At 49.8% G+C, this 27,551-nt stretch overlaps 1 protein-coding gene across 2 annotated transcripts in view; it reads right to left on the bottom strand.

The window, feature by feature from the left end:
- Nucleotides 1-6,546: 6,546 nt before the first annotated feature.
- The window catches only part of bun (TSC22 domain family member bunched), a 315,510-nt gene continuing 294,505 nt past the window's right edge, over nucleotides 6,547-27,551 (bottom strand). For both annotated transcript variants that reach the window (XM_071685053.1, XM_071685054.1), the window contains one exon: nucleotides 6,547-9,361. In XM_071685053.1, the coding sequence (XP_071541154.1) occupies nucleotides 9,179-9,361 (183 nt within the window). In that variant the 3' untranslated portion in view covers nucleotides 6,547-9,178. The remainder of the gene's footprint in view (nucleotides 9,362-27,551) is intronic.

The raw sequence follows: 27,551 nt of genomic DNA, 5'->3' as shown, positions 1-27,551 counted from the left end.
TGGTAATATCTCCTTAAATACTCTTATATTTCTGCGTCCGATTTTTTCTCATATAGTAACAGATGTGTGATGTCTAACATATCTTTTTTAAATAATAGGAAATACGTGAAATTAATTTGCGATGGACCTAACCTACAATTTAATGCAACGCGAACTTAGTTTTGTGGAAGATTTTCAAAAGGCATCGTTTTCTTGCATATTAATTACTACGATGTTCATTATAAGTGAAAGTCAAGTATCAAGGAGGACATACGTACAAACGAGACGGCAACGAAACTTGGTCTGATTAAGGAAGTGACGAAGAGAAATTGGTAATGCCACATCTCACACGAGATGTAGTTTATACAACTAAACATCTCACACGCACACTCGCACACACGCGCACACACACACCACACACACAACACACACACACACACACACCACACACACACACACACATACACAACACACACACACACACACACACACACACACAAACACCACACCACACACACACACACACCACACACACATACACAACACACACACACACACACACACCACACACACACAACAGACACACACACACACACACACACACACACACACACACGTCCTGACACGTCTTTACCCCATAATAAACTTCGCTCTACATATAAGAATCTCAATAAATCTCTGAAAAGCTCATTAAAAGCTTCCTCACAACCTCTGGTTACAACATAAACATAAATTGATATTCCCACACCTGTGGAAATCATCATGAAGGCCGTAAGGGCGAGAAGCGTGGCTTAACTCAACGTCCCAGTAGGTCTACTTGCAGCTGAGCTTCAGAGATTGAAGATGGCCCGACACAGATGTTAGTTGGAGAATTTTCCTTATTAAAATAAAATCTTCATTTATCGATGCCCCTTGTGATGAAGGCAGGTCTATCAGTCTAATATCTTGTGCGTCCAGGTAGCAAAGGTTTTATGATGGCTATCGAGAGACTGATTCGTCATTTGCATTAATAATTATTTCGATAACATGGTAAGGTAAAGGCAACGTGTGTGTGTGTGTGTGTGTGTGTGTGTGTGTCTACTGGTGGGTGGGTGGGTGGGGAGGGGTTGGTCACGTGGGATAACACGAGTAGCCATCTTTAAATCACACTGTGGTCTATCCTTACTTTAAATGCCCTCCCTTTGTGGTCTATTAATAGAATATAAAGTGGTCTATTTATGGTATTCAAAGTGGTCTATTTATGATATTTAAAGCGGTCTATTTATGGTATTCAAAGTGGTCTCTTTGAGGTATTCAAAGTGGTCATTAATGGTGTTTAAAGTGGTCTATTTATGGTATTCAGAGTGGTCTATTAATGGTATTCAAAGTGGTCTATTAATGGTGGGATAACACGAGTATCCATCTTTAAATCACACGGTGATCTATCCTCACTTTAAATGCCCTTCCCTTGTGATTTATTAATAGCATTTACAGTGGTCCATTTATGGTATTCAAAGTGGTCTATTAATGGTGTTTAAAGTGGTCTATTCATGGTATTCAAAATGGTCGATTAATGGTGTATAAAATGGTCTATTTACAGTATTCAAAGAGGTCTATTAATGGTGTTTAAAGTGGTCTATTTATAGTATTCAAAGTGGTCTATTAATGGTGTTTAAAGTGGTCTATGGTATTTAAAGTGGTCTATCTATGGTATTTAAAGTGGTCTATTAATGGTGTTTAAAGTGGTCCTGTGTGTATTCCATAACCTTACAGGTTTTTATTCATTCAGTACCCAATTCTCTCTGGTCTCACAGCAGCCACAGTGGGCAGTTTGGGGTCGTCTTTAAAGCGTGAGGCAGCTTAAAAAATACTGCCTTACCACACGGGCCTGGGGTGCAGGCCATGTTGGCCACACACCAGCCCTACATTTCCCGTGGTTCTTTCGCAAAAACAGTGTTCATAATTCACTCTAACCCCGTCGTGATTCAATACTACGACGCTACGCCAGTTCTCAAAGCCTTATGGGTGTTACCGTACTCCGCCTAAGCGAGGTACACCGGACGGAAAGGAGTAGCGTACTGTCGTGAAAGTTTATATATCAATATTTAAGAGTCCATCATTTCCCAGCGACTGACTGCAGCGCAGGCTTGAATCTGCAGTAGCGCTGTTTAAAGGGATTCTTGGGTTAATAATAATAATAATAATAATAATAATAATAATAATAATAATAATAATAAAGGATTATCTACAGGCTACAGTCTATCGTATGTGTCTACTATATCGTAACATCATGCTACTGGATTATCTATCTATCTATCTATCTATCTATCTATCTATATATATATATATATATATATATATATATATATATATATATATATATATATATATATAAAATCAGTAACTACATTTACTACTTCTAACACGTCAAGTCCCATTCATTTAAGAACTACAACATGAAAACCTTATCCCCTGACCTCCAGATATCTGGGGGTGTGTGGGTGTGTGTGTGGGTGTGTGGGGTGGTTGTGCTGCATCGTGGGGGTGTGTGATTCTCCGGGGGGGTCACCCTCATATCCCCCAACCCCCCACCATAACCTTGATCCCCAGGTTCCGCATTGCCAACTCTACCTCCCGCCACCTCTGAAAAAATGCGTGCGCTCACCCACACAGCCAGGACTCAGCATACGCTCACCCACACAGCCAGGACTCAGCATACGCTCACCCACACAGCCAGGACTCAGCATACGCTCACCCACACAGCCAGGACTCAGCATACGCTCACCCACACAGCCAGGACTCAGCATACGCTCACCCACACAGCCAGGACTCAGCATACGCTCACCCACACAGCCAGGACTCAGAATACGCTCACCCACACAGCCAGGACTCAGCATACGCTCACCCACACAGCCAGGACTCAGCATACGCTCACCCACACAGCCAGGACTCAGCATACGCTCACCCACACAGCCAGGACTCAGCATACGCTCACCCACACAGCCAGGACTCAGCATACGCACACCCACACAGCCAGGACTCAGCATACGCACACCCACACAGCCAGGACTCAGCATACGCTCACCCACACAGCCAGGACTCAGCATACGCTCACCCACACAGCCAGGACTCAGCATACGCTCACCCACACAGCCAGGACTCAGCATACGCTCAATCTAACTCAGCATAAACAGCCTAACTCAGCATACACCCAGCCCAACTCAGTATACAATAAGACCAAGTCAGCATGCACTTACCCTCAATCACTGCATACACAGCCCAAGTCAGCATACACTCAGCATAATGCCTCCAGACCTAAACCTCCCTATACGAACAAAGTGCATAGGAACGCGCACCTTCAAAATATACAAACCTGCAACACCCAGGATCGAACCCGGGACCCCTGTGTAACAGGCATATATCGACCATAACCCTCCTTGATCTTAAAGTTGCTTTTCACATACATAATCTTTATGAACTGGTTGGTATGTATGTAGGGGGTCAGTCATCGTACCTGAAACTCAGTCTAACTGTTCACCACAGTTATATACATCCCGTTTCAAGGACACCGATTTCGAATTAATAATTTTCAACTTAGTACACCGCAAAGAGGCTGAACAGAATCATATTTAACACTAAGGTATTCAAATTGATTTGCATTTACGTAAAGGCTACAGAGACATTAGTATTTAAAAGCTAGGCTAACAGATATATATTCAGCCTTATTGCTAAGCCATAGAAATATATTCAGAACCACTAGGCTATATAAAGAATCAGGTTCACAAGGAATTTAAAGTAGCAGACACAAAATATAAACACGATATATACAAAACAATCAAGGCTTTAGGTAGACGCTAAAGTTACCGAGAATTTAACAAAATATAAATAAAAGAAGCGCGATTCATTTACGGTAATCTTTGAGGTGGGCGATTCACGTTTCCTTTCAAACTCGCGAGCGTTGCACTGTGCTTGTGTGGACGGTACGTTCCACCTTCTGAGCAAATGCTGGAGAAGGGTCAACTGACACGAAAAATTAGGTTTAAGGTAAGCTGTGTCCCGCCTGCTGGGGTGTGAGGGGAAGCGTTGGCTCGGGTGTCTGAGTGTAAGGCAAGGTAGGCAGGGAGCAACGTCTGGGTGTGTGTCCTTTCAGTTAATAAATTATTAACTGTTGACCTAAATCCGCCACAACCCCAGGAGCGTCTCGTCTCCATCTTTAAAGGCCAATGACCAATAACCACATAGTGTGTGTCTGTGTGTGTATGTATATATATCATTAAACTTGATCGCCGTTTCCAGCGCCGGCGAGGTAGCGCCAGGAAACAGAAAGAAAGACCCACTGACTCGTATACAAACATATATACATTATACGCACATATACATACATATATTAATATAGCCATACATATAAATACACATAAGACAAAAAAGGCCAGGAAGACAAGGTACTCTCTGGCTTGGAAGGGACGCGATCATCTTGGCTGAGTGGAACACTCTTACAGGATCCTCCGTTGTCGATGTCCAGCGTTCGTTTTCCACCTTGTGCTACAGCAGCTTCATAAAACCATGTACCAGGAGTCACACACATATAGAAGATGGGGCATATATGTGTGTGTGTGTGTGTTTACCAAATGGCGTCCTAGCTATGTCTCTTCGTTATATATCAACTGACTTATACTTCTCTCGTGTCTCCCCTCATGATGTGATTATTGCACGAAAGTGCACTCGGGAACTTTATATATATATATATATATATATATATATATATATATATATATATATATATATATATATACGGAAGACGGTAAATGTGTTGGAAATAAAATGTCCGAGGACTAAATGTGGTGTGAAGAAGGTTGATAGAGTAAGTAAGAGGAGTATGGTTGAGAGAGCTGAAGAGGGTTTGGACTTATGGAGAGGATGAGTGAGAAGAGGTTGACTTTAAGGATGTGTACCTATCAGAAGTGGAGGAGACATGGAAAGGGGGAAGATGTAATTGGAAATTGATGGAATAATAAAAAAAAGAAAATCAGAGCTCGCGGATAGAATCCTCTGTAATACGATAAATTCTTATAACTTTTGAAGGATTTAAAGAATTTAATTCACATATGACAGCCGAGGTCTTGTGTGGTGGACTTGAGGAAGCAATCAAACCCGTTCTTCCTGTCCCACTTTGCTCAGGCCACCATCACAGTGTGCGTGTATAAACCTAAATGAGAGAGAGAGAGAGAGAGAGAGAGAGAGAGAGAGAGAGAGAGAGAGAGAGAGAGAGAGAGAGAGAGAGGGGAGAGACTAGTCAATCACAACATACGTGTGGTCTTTGGGGATCTCCTCTCCTTTCAGGAATTCAATCCTTAAAATAATGCCGTTTCAGGAAGCATAATGTACCTAAAGCAGTTTACTTCAGGAAAGATAAAGTGCCCAAGTTATTTCATTACAGGAAATATGATAATTCAAGGTACTTCATTTAAGGAAATATGAAGTGTTTTAGCTTTGTAACTTAATAAACTATAGATTGCTTTTCTTTTTTTTCAACATCAGTGAATACATAACGTTTATGGTAATTTATGTACAGGAACATTAAAAGGATAATTAAGTAAAGGATATTAAAAGCTTAGAATAATCTAATTATGGGAATATTAAGTCCATTGGGTCATTTACTTGATCATAAAATGCTTTAGTAATTTAGTAAGGAAATATATAGTGCTAAATTGAAAATACAGTGGTTAAGATAATCCTTTAGAAAATGGAGTGCTTAAAGGAAATTCAAGAAAATATAGTTCTATATAAACCACCCTAATCAGGGTGGTTTATGTAAACCTCATACTTGAAGTAATCAACACCTCTACACGTCAAGAAACAGGTTGTGATTCATCTTGGAATCTGTTTTTTAAGAGAATCATAAATTTTACAGTATCTGCACAGGGTATTTGAGACCTCCAGTACATGGCTTACCATGTATCATACAAAAGACTTAGCAGACATATCAAAAGTTGAGGAAGCAGAGATGATATCAATTCCCTCCTTACTCTGAACATTCACACAAGTCCTTCATATACTTAAGGATTTCATAAGTTCCATTTTTCTGTCATATGTCAATCATCACTGTTGTAAAAGTGAGTTTCATTTTCTCTATCTCTTTGAGCTGGCTACACTTTTGTTCAGAGTGGCTGGCTCAATTTGCAATCAACTTGGTTTTCAACATTAAGAGTAAACATATTTTGTTAAATTTTTTCCTGTTCTTCAAGACTAATAAGACATTAGCATATATCTTTTTTAATAATATCATACTTGGGTTAAAATCAGTGATGACTCAACAGATACAAATATTCAAAATCTTTCTCTTAACAATTTTGTACACCAAATATGTCATTTTCTAATTTTTTAGACTTCTTTCAAGTTTCAAAGAACTTTGAGCAGGGTGAATCCCAACCACTGGAATACTGAAAAAAACTTATATATATATATATATATATATATATATATATATATATATATATATATATATATCATACTGTAACCTTGGTAGGAATTTATAGAGGTGCATGACCTTCCACATATACACTAGAGTTGAGGATAGAGAAATAACTGTTCTTCTAAGATCAATAACTTTATTCTTATTACAAATGTTGTGTGTATGGCAGAGCAGTGGACTAGCTACAGCCTCCACCATGATCTGATAACCAGATAAGAACACCGTATGAGACTCTGTCCACAACCTTACACTGGATAATATACTTATCAATATTTACATTATATCACCAAAAAGACCTATCGTCATGCTGCCTGCAAGACATAACCAGGCACGACTTGACGGAAGCAATTGCTTTTTACACACCCCCAGGGAGGAAAATCATAACAATCTTCCCAAAGTATATATTTATATATGAATATACTTCAGGACTTTTTTTTACAGTATATCAGTAGAGAGAACTACCAGGGGGGGGGGGGCTATATTTGACATAGGAACCAAAAAAAAAAAGATAAAAAAGAACAAGAATGTGTGTAAAAATTCGTATTCCGAATGTGCAGCTTCCGTTTTAAGATGACACATTGCAGACAGACAGCCATATTGATCTGTCTCTTCTCTCACTATATATATATACCACAGGAAGAATCCGACACTATATAAAAGTTAAACAACGTCATGCTAAGAAATATGAGTAGCAACAGAAGAGTGTTTGAAACTGCTAAGCTTCCTGATGTACCCTCTCAACAAGTGTTTGGCTTGTCACCTTCCCTAGAATACCCTTGAAAAATGGCACAGTAAGATTAAGTAGAAATTAAGGGAGGGATGGGGGGTTTTCGGGGGAGGGGCTGGTGGAAGTGTGGTCCACGTGGGCTGGATAGATACAGGGGAGTGACTGGTCCACATGGCTGGGTGGACTGTATAAAATACAGGGGAGTGACCAGTTCACGTGGCTAATGTAGACTGTATTGATACAGGGGGTGACTGGCGTGGACTGTATGAATACAATAGAGTGACCAGTTCGCGTGACTAATGTAGACTGTATTGATACAGGGGGTGACTGGCGTGGACTGTATAAATACAATAGTGTGACCAGTTCACGTGGCTAATGTGGACTGTATTTATACAGGGGGTGACTGGCGTGGACTGTATACATACAGAGGTGACCAGTTCACGTGGCTAATGTGGACTGTACAGCTACAGGGGTGGTGACTGGCGTGGACCGTTACACATACAGTGAAAGTGACTCGTCCACGTGTGCTGTGTGGACTGTGTGTGTGTGATACAGGGGCTGGACTAGTGGCAATGCTTACAACAATGCCAAGCCTCGGGTTAAGCCTCTTTTGACTAGCAGGGAGGAGGCGGTTATTTTCTTTATTATCATTATTCTCAATATGAGAAAAGTAATTACTAAAAGATAATGGAGGCGCGTGCTTTGGAGGGGAGGAGAGGAGGGGGAGGTTTGAGTAAGGGGATTGGGGGTAGACTACAAGTTATCACATGCCCTACACGTAATGGGTCACACTCGTAGGCACAGGAATGAGTGTACCTTGTTGTTCGAGGGAGCCCAAGGAGACACAGAGAGAGAGAACTCCCTCGCGGGACAGCTCCCCGATCTGGCTAACAGTAAATCAGCACCCTGGGTTGTCAGGTAATGTTATCACTAATACACCACACTCCCGCGACACATTGAAGCTTCATCGCTGTGCATGTGGCTGGGAGATGCCTAGTGGGTTAGGAGACACCCACTTTGTCATCCGTCTCCTCAGTGCAGGTTTAGCACTGGAGCAAAAATGACCCTTTTCCGCCGAGGTGATCCGTCCAGTCGGGACGCAAGACACTGCATGAACAGGTTCCTGGTTCCTGCTGATTCAGGGGGAGGGTTTGGGGGTTTTGAGGAGGTTGGGCGAGGTTAGGCAAATGGCAGCAACATAGCTGCCGCCAGCCCACACACCCCAAGCCTCTCGAAGCTGCTATCCCGTACCCCTTCCCCAGCAGGGTGGGGCAACACCCTTACTTTGTAACTCTGGGTCGGACACCACTGTCCATACACCTTAGCTGGCTAACTCAATCCTGGCCACAAGTACAACTTCATGTACGGTACTCTTGCGTGGTGTACACCTCTTTATGGAGTAATGAAACAATAACACGAGGAGTCCGGTGTGTGTGTGAAGAGCGTGGAGTGCTACAAGCACAAAAAAAAAAAAGTTATACCAAATTGTCCGAGACGGGAGGACATCAGACGTGGAATGACAGCAGTAATGTTTTGGAGGTGAGGGACCAATACGTCCACTACACCCTATCCGACAGTTCCCATCCGGACGTCGCACGACTCCACATTATGTTAAGCTGAAGCAAAACATTCATTGTCACGCTTTAAATAAAAAAAAAATATACTCCTTACATTGCTTATTTTTTTTTCCTATCATTACTTCAAGGCCAACAAAAAATATGTCTGTATAAACACTGGTGTTAAGATTACATTATATACATAAAAATAAAACAAAATAATAATGATAATTAAAGCGTAGACTACGTCACCCTAGCGGCAATGATAATGATAAATGATGATAGTCTATGTCTGATAACACATGTGCCTCGCGAGACCATGTTTGGGGGGCGTCGCCCGCTAAGGTGCTCGATTCTGCTTTGAGTGGCTGCATATCAGGTAGTGGTGGTGTATGGCTGGAAGGAGCCACCTACATGGTGGAGTTAGTTGTGGGGTGATGTGGGGGAGGTGGAGCGAGGCACCGTTCAGGTGTTGGAAGCGTGGTGCGGCTGCTGGATCTGCTGCAGCGCCTCCTGCGTCGCGTACTGACGCAGGACAGTGTTCTCGTACTCCAGCTGCGTGATGCGCTCCATCAACTCGGTGATCTTCTCCTTGAGGACCTCAACCTCCTCGCGCACCGCGAACATCAAGTGCGACTTCACCAGGTCCTGTGAGAGAGAGAGACAAAAATAACCATTAGCTCTTCAGTCATTACTCAGTCATTACATAACCTGATATCAACATAAGATCTTAAAATAGCTATGGTGTTCATGCTGATAATCCTACAGTTAAATCAGATGTTATATCCTTAAGCAAGAGGGTTCGACACTCGTATATAACAGCCTGACCTGACCTTTGTATCACCCAAGCGTCACACTGTCTTGCTATATGGAGTTAATACTGACTAATCCATGTTTGGTCACACTGATCACAATACAACACTTAAAAGTTAAATGGTTGTGAAGTAAGTAACTTGACAATAGTTATGAATGAAATCACAACTGGCCTTATGTGTCTACACAGGGGAAGAGAGAGAGAGAGAGAGAGAGAGAGAGGAGACAGGTACTACTTCAAAATCCAACTGTCTATTATCCCAACAAGAGGCCCATCTGAAGATAGCAACAGCTACAAAAAAACAGGCCAGTCCCATCCCACTCCCAACCCAACACTAACAATAATCTATTGCTTCCAGGCGCAGGGGTGAGGGGTGTGTGGAGCAGCAGCACCAGCTCAGGGTGAAGCAGGTGAGGGGGGTTGTTGGAGAGCCGAGCCCCCATATTGGCAAGGTGGCGGACACCCCACCTCCCTCCGCCGGGTTATTTCCAGCCTACCTCCGCCACCGGTGGAAGACACCACCCATCCTCTCACACCCTCACAAATCCCAGTGTTCAATAATATATATATATATATATATATATATATATATATATATATATATATATATATATATATATACACTTTAGGAGCCAGCAGGATAACTGCTTTTCTCACACGTCTGCCTCCCAGCCAGTGATCTAATTCGTTGAACAACCCCACCGGGAGATTCTCATCACCTTCCCTACCCTCCTAAGAGACACTAGGACTATATCCTTCACCCCATGAGACCCATAACGTACTCCCCATACACCCATGTAGTACCTCAACCCCATCTTAACTCAAGTGGTGTATACACTAGTGAATCTGGCGTACACAGTATTCAATCGACACATCATACACGTTTTGTGTGTGTCCTGGATACATGGGGCTCTGTGCTAACCTCTGGTACTCGACTCGTATATAACACCCGTCCACAAGTGAGGGCAAACGACCCTAAGTGTAACGAGTACGTGCCTGGGTCCTGTATTATATACACTCACTCCCAACCCTTGTAACTCATACTCCACCCAATATATTCAACCAAGCTGCAGCCGTGAGGCTGTAATGTCCAGCACAAGGGGATGTGGCCGAGGAAGGTATGACTTGAACCAAAACACGTTCAGAGAGGGTCTGTCATAAGCAGCCTAGTCTCCAGGACTGTGAGTGACAACTTACGAAGTCAGGGACGAGGAAGAGGAAATGTTCGTCCGTTAATCTGACGTCGTAGACGAAGGAATTTTTTCTGCTTCTGGGATCGGGGATGCCGCTCTTGGTAGGCGTGGAGGAGAGAGGCGTGTGGGCGGGCGTGTGCATGGGCGTGCTTTCGGGCGTGGTCATTGGAGACTCCGGCGGGGAGAGTGTGTGTGAGGAGGAGTAAGGATCGCTGGAGTACTCAGGGTGGGAATACTCCTGCTTGGAGAACTCGTGCTGGGCGTACTCCGCCTCCGTGCAGGAGAACGTGGGCGTGCGGGACATCTCTTGCGTGGGCGTGGCGGGCGGCGTTATGGGCCCGTGTCTGCCGATACTCATACTACTAGAGTGAGGGTATTCACACTGGAGTGCGTCCATTTTCATACTTCCGGGAGCCGTGGTGGTAGCGGTACGAGGGACAGGTCTAAGACGAAGTTGATGTTCTTCCAAGGGCTCCTTCCTCTTGCCGGAGCACGACGCCAATGGCGGGCAATGGTATGTCTCGCCAACCAACACACGCACACACACACAGGCACTTATTGGCTCAAGCACAGCCTTGCGTTAAAGGCACCGAACACGAACACTGGTTCACTGAGTTCCGTCAACAAGTTGCACAACGATCCAAAGTGGACGATGATGCAAGTGGAGGGCAGGGGCCGTAGGCTTTCTCAAGGTGTAGCCTTGGTGTTGGCTCAGCTGTGGGAGGAGTGGCGGACGACACGCTCTCACCGTGGGGGTTGACGCTCGACTGCCGCCAGCGGGCTCGGCCGCCCTTTTATGACCCGCATGTACAAACGCACACTCGCGCGCGCGCCCCCACACATACATACACACCCGGCCGCGCTGCCACACGTACGAACACACACACTCACACACACATACACATCAGCTAAGATGTCTGGCTGGCTGGCCGCCCACACACACACACACACCTGTGCGCTTCTGATCTATTCCTCAGAACCGAGGCTGACTCCTCTGAAATCAGCAAAAGCCATCTGCGATATCTTGACAAAGGCCTCAACCACTACTCTCTCTCTCTCTCTCTCTCTCTCCCTCACAACTCGACCCACAGGGGTTTCCGACTCACTCGCTGGGGCTGGATGATCATTAACAACCACAACGAGAAAGAAGCGGCTGTTCGGTCTCATAATTCTGGGAAGGGGATATACACAATGTAGGTCTTGGGTATGGCTGGCTTTCCCACTGCATCGACGAGAGGCAAAGTGATGAAACACCCACGAGACGATAGCACGTACCATTTTGCCAAAGGCGGGAACACCAGGAATTCTTACATGCATAGAAATAACTGTCCAGTGGCGTTTTTTTCTTTTTTTCCAGTTCTGGGGAAGCAAGCGGAGCTCGGTTGGAGAGACACGAGCATCGCGAGACTTTAGGTTTTACGGTGGGAACTTCCGTCTTCCACGAACTGATGTAGCCTACGTGACAGAAGCGAAATGCCCCCACGCAAAGTGCAAGATACGTTAGGTGGTCGGGCCTCGAACAAGCAAACCACCCAAACCCTCTCATCGCCACCATTCCAACCTCTACGCATGACCCCCCCCCCCCTGCCACCGAGTACAGTGGTGGTGGGGGGGGGGGGCCTCCTACCACCAGTGGACTTTAGGTAGATGGTCTCACCCAGAAGTAGACTACGGGTAGACGCAAGTGCCACACCTAGATGACCTACTTAGGAGGCCCCGAGAGAGAGAGAGAGAGAGCTCTACGGGGATAGCTCACGCAGAGCCGTGAGGGAGGGGGACATGGCCAGTATACACGGGGAGGGAGGGAGTGAGAAGTACTGACCCCCTCCCTATGAAATAGTAACTTGACCACACGCGACCACTTCCCCACCCCCTGCCAACACCGCCAACCCGACCACTCCACCAGGTAAATCACCCAGCCACCCCACATCAACCAGGGGAATCCCCTAAACCCAGTGTGTGTGTGTGTGTGTGTGTGTGTGTGTGTGTGTGTGTGTAGACGGCGTGACCTTTACCTGAACAACAGCATTTCCTGACTCCCAGGTGTTCACCCCTGTGAAACTGAACCCTTGACCACGACGGTGCGGCCACTGAACACGACGGTGAAGCCGTTGAACACGACGGTACGACCGCTGAATACGACGGTGCGACCGTTGAACACGACGGTGCGACCGTTGAACACGACGGTGCGGCCACTGAACACGACGGTACGACCGCTGAACACGACGGTGCGACCGTTGAACACGACGGTACGACCGCTGAACACGACGGTACGACCGCGGAACACGACGGTACGGCCGTACGACATCCAGGGTTTATACCGCTCAGCTCAAACTGGATGAAGAAAACGACGCCTAAAACTCCAATATTCAGCGGATACAAGAAAGGTCTGGGAAGAGCAGAAAGCGGCCCTAACACTTGAATGCGTCTCCAATTAACCTTTCTCACTATAGTGCGTCTGACGTGGACATCTGAGCAAGACTACCTGCCACATACCCGATATCGTCGCGTGATAACGGGGGTCCGAAACGAGTCGCGTGATATCGGGAGGTCCAAAACGAGGGTCCGAAGCGAGCTCACCGTCCCACAGTACGCGTCTACGACGTCCCGCGACACAGGTTAAACCAATATATTCAACCGCACTTAAACCCGATATGGATTCCTTAAAAGTCCTCTGGCACGGAGGGAGGCGGGTTATAAGACACATCTCGTATAGCTATTCCTAAATGTCTTACCAGACTCTTAACGCAGGCAAACTTTTCTTCCTCACACACACACACACACACACAAACTTCCTCTTCCGTATTTTACGTAAAAAACCGCCTTTTCTACGTCCGTCTCTCATCCACACGTTCAGAATAGCAGCGTATCACTACCGTACTCTGCCTTATCTCCCACCCAGTAAATTCTGCAAGCCAGGGGTTTACCAGTCCACCCTGGCCACCTCCACTTTCAGCCACACCACACCAGCCAACCCTCCAATACTAACACAGTCCACCACATGTCCCCCTCTCCAGTACTGACTAGTCCACTCCATCCACCTCCAGTACTGACCAGTCCACTCCATCCATCTCCAGTCCTGACCCAGTCCACCACAGGTCCCCTCCAGTACTGACCAGTCCACTCCATCCACCTCCAGTACTGACCAGTCCACTCCATCCACCTCCAGTACTAACCAGTCCACTCCATCCACCTCCAGTCCTGACCCAGTCCACCATAGGTCCCCTCCAGTCCATACCAGTACTGCCTAGCCCACTCCATCCACCTCCAGTACTGACCGGTCCACCAGTCCTTCCTCTGCCACCTTCATGACTAACCCGTCCACCAGTACCTACCCACACACACACATGGATTCCATTATTCATCAGCATGCGACACAGGCTGGGGGTCCGCCACACCTCACCCCTGACAATGTATCTTTCAACTCTCCCAGCACGACACTGCAATCTTTGGGGGAACCATCGTGCGACCGCTGAGCACGACGGTACGACCGCTGAACAAGACGGTACGACCGCTGAGCAAGACGGTACGACCACTGAGCAAGACTGTGCGACCGCTGAACAAGACGGTACGACCGCTGAGCAAGACGGTACGACCACTGAGCAAGACGGTGCGACCGCTGAACAAGACGGTACGACCGCTGAGCAAGACGGTACGACCGCTGAGCAAGACGAAACGATCCTTAAGTTATGGCAATGATTAGGTCAGCACACTCGAGGGCCAGGGAGGTTAGGTGGCAGAACTTGAGTTCTATACCAGTGCGAGGGCAAAGGGAGGATAGTGAGGGACTGTAAGGGAGGGCAGTGTGTGTGTGCGTGTGTGTGTGTGTGTGTGTGTGTGTGTGTGTGTGTGTGTGTGTGTGTGTGAACAGTGCATCTCCTGTTACCTCACCGTTCATCATGTGACATTACAACCCCTCACCCACCCCTGGACCAGACGCCAAAAGTTTTTCCTCCTTGTCCGCGTCGGAGGGAGACAGACGCCTTGCTGCGTGGAGGCGTCGTCCTTGCCGTCGTGATCCACACACAATCCCTTCTCCCTCTGCTTCCTGCTTACCAAGTGCTACCAGCTGCCGTCACGTGCAGCACCCTTCCCTCCCTCCACCCACACAATCCTTTCCCCTCCTCTCCACCCACCTCCCGTCACGGGAGACGCCGGAGTCCCTCTCTGTCACGCTCCAAACACACACACACAAACACCTCCCTCTCACCGTCACGCCGAGACGTCCTCCAATCAAGCGCTTCGTCAAGTCGCTTTTGAGGAGTCTTTTTTCCCCCATCCTACCACCATCCCTGCCCTCACCGACAACCACAAGGGGCACCCAAGCCTCCGTCAATCCCCCGCCCGATTACCGTAACGCGTCGCGTGGTGTGGGGAGGGGAGGAGGGTTGGGGCATGACACACACACACCTCTGTCGTACCGCGTCGGAGGGGGATTTACGCCGTGATCCCTACAGCGACTGACGGGGACGCCCCTCCCTCTCTTCCCGGCAGGCTGAGGAATGTCACCTTGTCCACAGCTCATCTCCTCTGACCCAGTATAGTCAGATGGATGGCGCGGCGCCTCACCCTGACACACTCTTCACCATGGGACAGACAGCGTGGCTCCCAGACGCAGCCACCTACCCACATACGGACACAGGTGTTGGTATCCCACCCCACCCTGAGTATGGCCTCCTCCCCACCTCCTGCCACAAAGACACACACACACCCCCCCACAGCAGCCACCATAGCCCACACCTCGCTACTCTCACCATCCCAACATGGTGCTGTGTGTGTGTGTGTGTGTGTGTGTGTCCGTAGCATGCGTATGCGACGAGGCGTCACGAACGCACTTCACCTTACGCAACACGACGTGCTTTCGAGGAATTACTTTACATCCAGACTGGCCAGGGTTCCTTTGGGGGGGGGGGGAGAGAGAGAGAGAGAGAGAGAGAGAGAGAGTACGATATATACCCCATCCCTTTCTCTCCCCACCAGCGCTGACACCCTCTCACTTCCCCCACACCAGCGTCGTAACACGCCCCCCTCCCCTCCGAGCGTCGTAACACCCCCCCCCCCCCTCCGAGCGTCGTAACACCCACGCAGCGGGGTAACAACAGGAAGGCCTCCTCCTCCTCCTCCCCACTAGCAAATGAAGCTCAGGAATCCACACAGTCCAGCACCTTGAGATGAAGAGTGGCAGTGTGTGTGTGTGTGTGTGTGTGTGTGTGTGTGTGTGTGTGTGTGTGTGTGTGTGTGTGTGTGTGTGGGACCCGTTAGCTTCCTGGAACACGACAAGACGGCCGCGCGATCAGGATCATGAAGAACCGCGCGACGAGAATGAGGAAGTGGCGGGAGGGGGAGGAAAAGGAAGAGGAGAATATGAGGAGAGATGGCGAAGGAAGGGGGGAAGATGACTCACACAAGGAGGGTCGACAAGGAAATAAAAGAGGTTATGGCAATAACAAAAATGTCTTGGGGAAGAGAGGAGATAAGATAATAACTTCCTCCTCCTCCAGCTAGGCGGCGGCCGGCTGTCCATCTCATGTGTGTGTGTGTGTGTGTGTGTGTGTGTGTGTGTGTGTGTGTGTCAGACAGCCTTCTCGGGAGCTGTCCCAGTTCCTCGTCTCCTCTGACAACGTAACCCATTTACCCCTATCATGGCCGCCCGTCATGATCCTCTCCCACCACAGCACCGAGATAATGATCTCCTCCCGCACGCACGCACGCGACTCCCAAGGCACTCACACGCACACGACACCAAAAGCATCCCTCTGGCACCGACACGGCTTCTGCAGAGGCAAGCATGGCTTGCACCTGCCTCCTCTCCCCTACTGTGTGGCCCAAGTTGAAGAATGACACCCCCCAACACATGGAGTTATTTCTATATCCCAACCATATCTCTCCCCTCAGACACAGCCTTAACTATCACCTATCCCCCCATATCTCTCCCCTCCAACACATCTTCATCACCTATCCCCCATATCTCTCCCCTCCAACACATCTTCATCACCTATCCCCCATATCTCTCCCCTCCAACACATCTTCATCACCTATCCCCCATATCTCTCCCCTCCAACACATCTTCATCACCTATCCCCCATATCTCTCCCCTCCGACACATCTTCATCACCTATCCCCCATATCTCTCCCCTCCGACACATTACTTAACTATCACCAAGTCACTTCATACAGCGCCGTGCAGCTGGCAAATCCACACAAGGAAGAACGGAAAGAGGAGAATATAACATAACAGGTGGGAGGGTGTGTGTGTGTGTGTCAGAGGTGGGGTGTATGCCAGGGAGAGGCGGCGGCGGGGAGGAACAGACAGCGGGGCGCCAAGCGGGGCGACCCGGCACCACGCCACCGACACACAACACCACCCTCCCCTACTCCCAACACAGCCCAATGCCACACCGTCAACACACTGTAGTCAGAAACACTTCTCCATTGCCGTCCAACGTGGATGGGGGGAAGACAGTGTTACACATGAGAGGCGATAATTGTCCAAAATGGTGTCCTACAGACACGATCGTACGGGGTCCCTACCCTCAGGCGGCTTGATCGTGTGGATGAGTCAGTTTATTCATTTGACTCACTTTATTCATCCTCGTTATACACCCGTAGTGTAGGTGTGCGTGACACTCGATGGACACCACTTGGGTGACTTTCGAGTCGGGTCACACACATGTGGGCTTGAGGGGTCTTGTGTACTCATCAGGACACAGACACACACAGAGTGGAGTGAGGGCGCTGAGGGATAGAGTAGAGTTAGGGCGTTGAGGGAGAGAGTAGAGTCAGGGCGTTGAGGGAGAGAGTAGAGTCAGGGCGTTGAGGGAGAGAGTAGAGTCAGGGCGCTGAGGGAGAGAGTAGAGTCAGGGCTTTGAGGGAGAGAGTAGAGTCAGGGCGTTGAGGGAGAGAGTAGAGTCAGGGCGTTGAGGGAGAGTCAAAGACGAGATCTGACGTCCGTAGGTAGCCGGATGCCGCTGGTGTGAGCGGCCAGCCCCGCGTATGGCGAGAGGTCCCCACCTCACCCCAACCCTCAGCTAGCTAGCAAGCCGAGGATCTAGGTCACAACGGAGAGAGAGAGAGAGAGAGAGAGAGAGAGAGAGAGAGAGAGAGAGAGAGAGAGAGAGAGAGAGAGAGATGACTTTTGGCCTCTCCCGCCCAACACAAATACGTCCCTTCACACACACACACACACACACACACACACACAGCTTTAGATTCTTTTGCGAAGTAAACCCCCTTCCCCCCCACGACCACCATCACCACGACGACCAGCTGCTGCCAGGCCAGGCCAGGCCGGCCGGCGCTACACGTGCAGGTGGGTTGCAGCTGCAGTGAAGCCTCCTCCTCCTCCTCCACTATCCACCACACACACACACCCAGGGGGTACTTCCCAGGAACGACCAATGCCTAAGCCAAGACTAATTCAGTCTTCCCCAGAGACAAGACCTGTCCTCCCCCTCACACAACACAAGACCGGCACCGCACCTGCAGCCAGCGTGGTGGTGGAGCGCACATCAACCCACCCCGCCCTCACTCACGTGTCCACGACCGTTTTCCCATCTTTTTTTTTTTTTTGACAGCTGGTGAATTGACCCAATTCGGGCAGTGAGTCACAGCACGAAGCGCCAAGGGAGGAAAGAGGCACCACGTCAAGCAGGTGTGTGTGTGTGTGTGTGTGTGTATGTATGGTGTGTGAGTTTGGGGGGGCGCTACCAAACCCCCACCTTTCCAGCCGACGATCGCAAGGTCCCGGGTCCCACTCGTTGATGCCCTGTTGAACGAAGTCGGGCGGACCTGCGGACTCACAACGGGCGTTCGTGGCCCCGCTCAGAAGCCACGGTGGCCAGACCTGTGTATACCACACACACACACAAGATATGTTCACCACGGACCAGACTTGCGTAGGGGGGAGGAAGGTTAAGGCTTGCTAGACACTCTACTCCACAACCTATTCATGGTGGGAGCTGGTGGCTACGAGTAAATACAAAGCACGAACTATCCCAAAGCAGTCGTTATCAATTCTTATCATCTGGGACACTGGGATGATGTATGTGTCCCACGACGGTGTGAATCAACACGAAATCGCTCGGGGTCTTCGCGTTTTCACATCCCTATTGGCATACACCAGCGTATTTCTGGACACCGTGTGAGATTCATCTGCATCGTATCTATAGATACTTAACAGAACTACCCCCAGAAGTAACCACCCACTTCACAGCACGACCATTCAGCCCTAGAGCACGAGGGGGGGAAGACGACCCCACGCTCTGGGCAAGCCTACGCTGAAAGCCTGGCCCTCTAAGACCTGACCCTCTTCAAAAGGGGGGTTGGGGGAGGGTCAGGTCAGGTCACGTCATAAGACCACACTGATCATCCCGCCAGGGGTCGTACCGTCGTACGTCACCCCAAACAATCACGACCACCACGTGTCTTTCCCACACTTATACACATCAATTCTTCTATTTTACCCCCAATTCATACTTTTCCCCTCAAAAAAAAATCTGTGACATGGGAGGGTTTTGAGACAAAGGGATAGTAAACACTATACAAAGTATAATATATATATACCTATATGTGGCACTTGGGTTCTAGTGCTTGCTGCTGGTAGGCATCATATAGACCTATATATATATACCACTATATAGTTTATGTGGGGCTTGAGATGAGAGGATGAAGAACCTAGAGGGGTACTGGAGGGCGTCTGGCAGGGCAGGGGGCGGCACACCACTGATGCTGACACACACACACACACACACACATACTGGCACACAACACACTCGGGATAATAACAGAGTATATGAGATGGTTATGTATGTGTGTGTGTGTGTGTGTGTGGAGGGAGAGAAGGGAAGGGGGGTCGTTGAAAGCCCCACCCTACCATCCCTTCCTCACCACGGCCAGGGTGGAGTCCCCCCCACCGTAAACCGACTTTAACTGGCCAAGGCAGAGATAGCACAGTGAAGCACCGTGACCACCGGGTCAAGGAGCTCCACACACACACACACACACACACACACTGGCTGTCTCTCCCTCCCTCACTCACACACACACACATACCTCACATATGTGGCACTGCGATTGTGATTAACAACAACAATAGCCTCTGTGTGTGTGTGTGTGTGAGTGTGTGTGTGTGTGTGTGTGTGTGTGTGTGTGTGTGTGTGTGTGTGTGTGTGTAGCCAGCCAGGTCCGGGTTGGGTAAGCAATATTTAGAGGATGACATCGTCCTACAAACCGGTTGACCTGACCTGAGTCATGTCTGGCACGGCTGGCAGTGCCAACAAGTCGTGAGTGGTCGCTTCAGCCGGTCCCTCCGCCATCATCTTTTGTTACACACACACACACACACACACACACACACACACACACACACACACACACACACACTCACTCTCCAGTTCAACACGCCAACACCACACTCGCTCAAGCAATGGCAGACAAGGGACGAAGAATTTCTTGTCTCTCTCAAGAGAGTTCTCATAATGCCAGAGATGAAGACCATGTGCAGGCCCCATCACAGCACTAAGAGCCAGAGATGAAGACCATGTGCAGGCCCCATCACAGCACCAAGAGCCAGAGATGAAGACCATGTGCAGGCCCCATCACAGCACCAAGAGCCAGAGATGAAGACCATGTGCTGGCCCCAACACAGCACCAGGAGACAGAGATGAAAACCATGTGCTGGCCCCAACACAGCACCAAGAGACAGAGATGAAGACCATGTGCTGGCCCCAACACAGCACCAAGAGACAGAGATGAAGACCATGTGCAGGCCCCATCACAGCACCAAGAGACAGAGATGAAGACCATGTGCTGGCCCCAACACAGCACCAAGAGCCAGAGATGAAGACCGTGTGCTGGCCCCAACACAGCACCAAGAGCCAGAGATGAAGACCATGTGCAGGCCCCAACACAGCACCAAGAGCCAGAGATGAAGACCATGTGCAGGCCCCATCACTGCACTAAGAGCCTTAATTACCCAATTCAGTGATTAAAAATAAAGCCTCCCCCACCACACACACACCAGGAAAACCTTCATACAACGATGGCCAGACACCATAATTAGGTAGGGTCCAAAATCACGTCTCATCAGACCCCACGAGCCTCGTAACCGGCCCGGTCAAACGGTAAGAGGCCAGAGGATACAGCCTTGGGCCCTCAACACAGGATAACGGCCCGCAGACTAGCCGTAAACGGACCACTGGTCTGGTAAACTCGCCGTAAACGGATTACTAGTCTGGTTAAAAGCCAGTAAACTAGCCGTAATAACTGCTATGGTTAATAGCCGGTAAACTAGCCGTAACGACTACTGGTCTGTTTAATAGCCATTAGACTAGCCGTAAACAACTACTGGTCTAGTTAATAGCAGGTAGACTAGCCGTAAGCGACTACTGGTCTAGTTAATAGCAGGTAGAATAGCCGTAAACGACTACTGGTCTAGTTAATAGCAGGTAGACTAGCCGTAAGAGACTACTGGTCTAGTTAATAGCAGGTAGAATAGCCGTAAGCGACTACTGGTCTCGTTAATAGCCAGTAGACTAGCCGTAAGCGACTACTGGTCTCGTTAATAGCAGGTAGACTAGCCGTAAGCGACTACTGGTCTCGTTAATAGCAGGTAGACTAGCCGTAAGCGACTACTGGTCTCGTTAATAGCCGGTAAACTAGCCGTAAACGACTACTGGTCTAGTTAATAGCAGGTAGACTAGCCGTAAGCGACTACCGGTATAAAAATGGTCGGAATAACTGGGGTTATGGAGAAGAGCGAGTGTGGCAAATACGGACAGACGGACGGACAGGTGGGGCCCTAATGAAGGAATGGCGCCGGAAGCAGTGCCAGAAATCCATACTGGTCCGCCTCAAGCGCACGCACTCATGCAAGCAGGACCAACACCTACATTTATAAATAATCATTTCACAGAGCTCAAGGCATGGCAGGTGTGCGTCGCGCGGGAAATGTGTACCTCCCACACTCACTCTCTTGACTCATTCATCATGCCCCCCCACACGCGTACACAACGGGGCAAGGAAGGAAAATAACAGACCTGATGATCTATGACGAGGGTCATCTGCTGCAGGACAGCCATAATAAGTCTCCCATACTGCTACACAGATGGACAGACAGGATGGCAATGGATGGGAGGTTTAGGGTCGACGAGGATCGACAGATGCTCCATCAGGTCCACCCTCTCCCCCCCCTAAACGCGACACCTGACCCTAAATAAAATCTATGGCCTTGGAAGGCCACATACATCCCCCCCTCAAGGCCAGGTCACAGGAGGCACCTAGCCTTGGGCAGCGCGGGGAGGCCAAGGGATAGGATAGCGTGGGACACCAACCACCAGGAAGTTAAAAATCCCCACACACTTGGTCCAGACCGACACACACACACACAGACACAAACCACAACACATCCATCAACCAGGAAGCCACGTCTCCTGAGGGTGAACATGCAGCAGAGACGGCGCAGGGCGTGGGGAGGGAGCCTACGCCTTTATCCTCCACCAATCCTCAGGACTTGTCCCAACTCCCTCAGAGCAAAAGCCGCCGCGCCCTACCTATACACCACAACGCCCCGCTGAACCCGACAATGGCATACCAAAAAAAAAAACTAGAAATACGCACTAAAAAAAAAACAAGAGGGGCAGCCTGTAAGGCTGCAGTCTGGACCCAGAGTAAAAGAAATAAAAAAAAAAAAAAAAAAAGGAATACGGAAGCTGTGTGACGTGGAAGGAACCCGGCGGGACGCCTGGGGCCTCTCCACTCATGCATCGCCTCTCACAAGGAAATAACTGCTGCCCACACGTGTTCACACTGACCCCTCACCAGCCCCCCGTCTGATCCTGTGGTTCTTGGCTTCCCCCGAAGACCTGGTTTCGCGCGTTAAAACCACGGCGTTACCACAGGCCTACCATATTCCCTCCTCCCAAAGCTCCCATCTACACACACCTGCAGAGCCAGTTGTACATGGCGTTCAAATTGGAGTAGGCACCACCTCACCGCACCACCGTGCATGGGCGAACCCAATTTTCTCTCAAGGATAAAAACTCTCAAGATCTGAAATCAAGTTTCGTTTCTGCACAAGTCTCTATACCCTGCGTTGCATGACAATCAGCAGGAACGCACACTGTACTACAACACGTTCAAAACAATATCTATCCTTCAGTTATGCTTGAAAAGCAACACAAGGCAGCACGAGGAAGTGCTGGGGTTCCTGTGTTGATGTTGTGTTGGGTGCAACAGCGTCGTAAAGGCACTGACGCAGCGGAATACCTTAACACCACCATCCCAGAGAAGAAAACACACCCACCACACACACAAACGTCACCAGGTAAGAACACACACACACCCTCACCCCACCCCACAATCCATCCAATCACCACACACACACACACACACACACACACACACACACACGGAGACACACGAACGTCCTCCAACACCATCACCTCCACCGATCCATCCTTCAGTCGTAACATAAGAAGCGGAACCTCTTAACGAACGCAATTCCACCAAGCTGACCAGTGGTAAAAACTTGTCTCTAAACTTCCTTTTAAAAACATGGGACCGCAACTTGGGTGTGTGTGTGTGTGTGTGTGTGTGTGTGTGTCTGGAGGACGCCCCTCAAGACACTCGGCCTTCGCCATAGGCTCACTGAACTCTGCGCGAGGCATTAGGTACATACACAAGCGGACGGCAGATCAGCACGAGATAGACGGTAGACTGCGGCGTCGACGGGCGTCCCACACCACACAGACAAACGCCCAAACGGACGGGCCCGTTATGTACGGGAGAAGGGGGGGTCCGTGATAACAGGGCCAGATGATACGTCGCCGGGAGGGGCCCCAGATCAACTACCAAAGGATAATAATGTATTGTGGCTAACGAACTCAGCAAGGTGCCAGGTATGTTCTTGCAGGGAATGAGGGAGAACAACGAACTGGTAAGGAGAGAATAATTTGGACCTAACACGGACGGAGGAGCCTATCTACAAGCGGAAGCATGAGAAAAGGAATGCTTGGGGATACGACACACACACTAGGGTCGAGCCGAGGATAGTGGTATGGCTAGGGTCTGGAGATGGGGTACAGTACCGGAAGCGCGTGGCTTGGGCGGATTACAACGTGCAATTATGACCAAGCGATGCCCTTGGCCCACATGGAGGCTTCCCTCACGACCCCCAGCACCCACCCGACGGTGCCAACACCCTTCCTACACCACCACACCACACACTCCCTAAACCCCCTTTCTTAAACCCCATCTCTCACACCAAGCCCCTCCCCCTACTACACCCCGACACGAACACTCCCTAAACCCCCTTTCTTAAACCCCAACTCTCACACCAAACCCCTCCCCCTCCTACACCCCGACACGAACACTCCCCTACACCCGCTTTCTTAAACCCCAACTCTCACACCAAACCCCTCCTCCTCCTACACCCCGACACGAACACTCCCCTACACCCGCTTTCTTAAACCCCAACTCTCACACCAAACCCCTCCCCCTCCTACACCCCGACACGAACACTCCCCTACACCCGCTTTCTTAAACCCCAACTCTCACACCAAACCCCTCCTCCTCCTACACCCGGACACGAACACTCCCCTACACCCGCTTTCTTAAACCCCAACTCTCACACCAAACCCCTCCTCCTCCTACACCCGGACACTCCCCTACACCCCCTTTCTTACGTTGAGAACACCAACGCCATCCTCAGTGCCACACTCGTACATCTCCTGACACATTCCTCAACCAACATCTGTTCCTGGCAGGTTAACACAGCGGCGCCCCGAGCCAGACAGGGGTAAGGGGGTGTCGGAGGAGGAGCAGCGCCCTACTTAACATGCAACAGACTTGGGGGGGGCGGTACCCAGGAGGTCCTCCTGCCGGGGGTGTGTACAGACAGCGAAGGACTACCGCCTCTTAATTCACACAAGGTGGCCGCAGACGCCACTACGCCCCTACGCGCGTTCCTCATCACGCACTCTCCTGTTCCTGGCTACGCACTCCTGTTTTTTTTTTTCCCTAAGCCCCCTAGACAAACGCCTTAAGTGAAGGTGACCTTCAACGCAGCTGTGTAGGCACCTCAGACACAAGAAGCCCCTCTCATACCCCGTCTCCTTTTTGCGCTCCAGGCAGTGTCATGGTAAGGTGGGCAGCTCGGTGACCCCTCGACCCCACACCCCGCCGTGTGTGGGGCGTTGTGTGTGTCTATGTATAAAAATCCGACAGTGGGTGAAAGGCAAGGGTCAGGGTAAAAAGAGGTGTGTGTGTGTGTGTGTGGTGCGGGTGGCGGCGCCATGCTGTCTGGCACGGAGGAGTCCCGCCTCCACCTCACTCTCTCACAGCCGCTCACCAGCCACACACCACCCTTCTCTCTCTCTCTCTCTCTCTCTCTCTCTCTCTCTCTCTACCACACACCTACCTTCCCACCCCACACTCCACAGCAATCCCCCCACCCCCCCCACCAACGTCAGACCTTACGGTACCTACAGCAACTACCATCTACAACCTACTTCCAGTACCTTAAGCGGTCCTGTGCACGTCTACAACGTTAGTAATACTTTCTACGTCCGCCGTGGCACTACTTCTACGTCCGCCGGCCGGAGGAGAGGGCACGGTTAGCAGTCTGTTCATCCTACAACAGTGGCAGCGGTACCTACCTACGCGGGGCGAGCTGACGCCATCAACTGAAAACTTTTCTGCCTTCACACACACACCAGGAGACAACACAGGTAGCAAGTCTGGTCCTCGTCTTCTACCAATCTTCTCTAGCCAGTCTGGTCGGCTCCGTCTACCAATCTTCTCTAGCCAGTCTGGTTGGCTCCGTCTACCAATCATCTCTAAATAAAAGAGTCTGGTCGGCTCGGTCAACCAATCACCTCCAGCAAGTCTGGTCGGCTCCGTCTACCGATCATCTCTAAACAGAGTCTGGTCGGCTCCGTCTACCGATCATCTCTAAACAGAGTCTGGTCGACTCCGTCAACCAATCATCTCTAAACAGAGTCTGGTCGGCTCCGTCTACCGATCATCTCTAAACAGAGTCTGGTCGGCTCCGTCAACCAGTCGTCTCGCTCACGGAGGTTCGCGCAGTCGTTAACGCCAAACACCACAGGAGGTAAGCCCATGAACGGCTATTGTGTGTGTGTGTGTGTGTGTGTGTGTGTGTGTGTGTGTGTGTGTGTGTGTGTGTGTGTGTGTGTGCATGCGTGCGACCCTGGCCCTGTTTCAAGCAGCGGTTTCCCCCCGATACACCAAATCTCTCTCACTCTCTCTCTCTCCGTGCAACTCCCCGATACAAATTACACAGTGCCTACCGCCACTCCTCCTGCCCTAGTGTGTGTGTGTGCACAGTGGTTCCACAGTGGTCGCTGCGGACAGAGGCGACGACTCGCGGTGGCACCGACCACTTGGGAAGCATGCAGAACAAGCAAGCCCAGAAGGGAGGAACTCTAGTTCTTATATATACGACCCGTGGACGCTAGCGGTCGCTCGCTACACCTGACATATACCACTGGTTATAATGTTACTATGCCTGACATATACCACAGGTTATAATGTTACTATGCCTGACAAATACCAGTGGTTATAATGTTAAGGTTACATCAACACAGGAAAGGCTCAAACACACAGTGGTCATACAAGTTGGGTTTTTATTCATATATATATATATATTACCCACTGGTTACACGCGCTGGGGTTAACTCGTCCACTGACAAGGATAACCGGGTAGAAAACACGACCCGTTACACAGCAATTGATGGTTGAATACCCTAAGGGGGGAGGTGTAGGGATCTGTTGCAGACGGTATGTGCTACAGTGGCGTGAGTGAGTGAGGGAGGGAGGGAGACAGGTGTGTGTGTGTGTGTGTGTGCGTGAGGAGGGGGATAGGACGAAGGAGGAGGTGGGATATCAAGTGTAAGCAGGTGGCTGTTGCCAGGCCATGGACACGAGGCTAGGTTAATACACCTCCATCCGCCAGGCCGCGTGTATCAGGTTACACACCCGTCCCTTGTGTGTGTGTGTGTGTGTGTGTGTGTGTGTGTGTGTGTGTGTGTGTGTGTGTGTGTTTGAGTTTGGAGAGGACAGACAGAGTTACGAATGATGTAGTCTTGAAAAGTTTAAGTCTCCCCAAAACAAGAGACTGTGCGTGTGTTGTGCGTGTGTGTTCCACATATTTCCAAGTGTTGCCACTCACGTCTCGCCGTGTGGTTCAGTGTGGTGTTGGGTGGGCCATGTAGCTTTCATGGGCGACCTCTTCACCCCAGGCTGGTGGGTGGGGTCGCTGGTCGACCCAAGACCCACATAGCCTCCACCCAAAGCCCCGATCTCTCTGCCGCCCAGTACAGGAGGTAACCCCCTTACGCTTGCATACTCCACCTGGCGGTGCCTCCATATTCCCCGGGGAGACTTTTCCACCTTTCCCACCACTCGGCTTGCAAGCTGTACGGCAGGCTATTCTCCGTTCCACCTCTTGTTCCGAGACTTCGGGGGAGAGTTCTGGATGGTGCCGCCCACCCCACCTTACACGGCTGGCGCTGCCTGGGGTGAGGGGGAATCACATCATCGACGTCGTACATGGTTTAAAATACCACGATGCAGGCTCGGACGTGGGGCTGGGGCAAGACATTTACGGATGTCCGAGGAACTAGTGTGTGTGTGTGTGTGTGTGTGTGTGTGTGTGTGTCTACTGGGGAGGGAGGAGCCCAGGTGATCCCTCTCTCCCCATGTATGTCTGTATGCTCCCCCAGCTGCGTCCTTGGCCTGGCCACACCTTCCAATCATCAAACTTCTGCTGGTGCTGGCCTTGATGTGGTGGTGGCGTTGACTAGGTAGGACA

The sequence above is a fragment of the Panulirus ornatus genome, chromosome 39 (assembly GCF_036320965.1).
Source record: "Panulirus ornatus isolate Po-2019 chromosome 39, ASM3632096v1, whole genome shotgun sequence".
NCBI lineage: Eukaryota > Metazoa > Arthropoda > Malacostraca > Decapoda > Palinuridae > Panulirus > Panulirus ornatus.
Note: the sequence above shows the minus strand (reverse complement) of the source record. Positions and strands in the feature narration are given on the sequence as shown.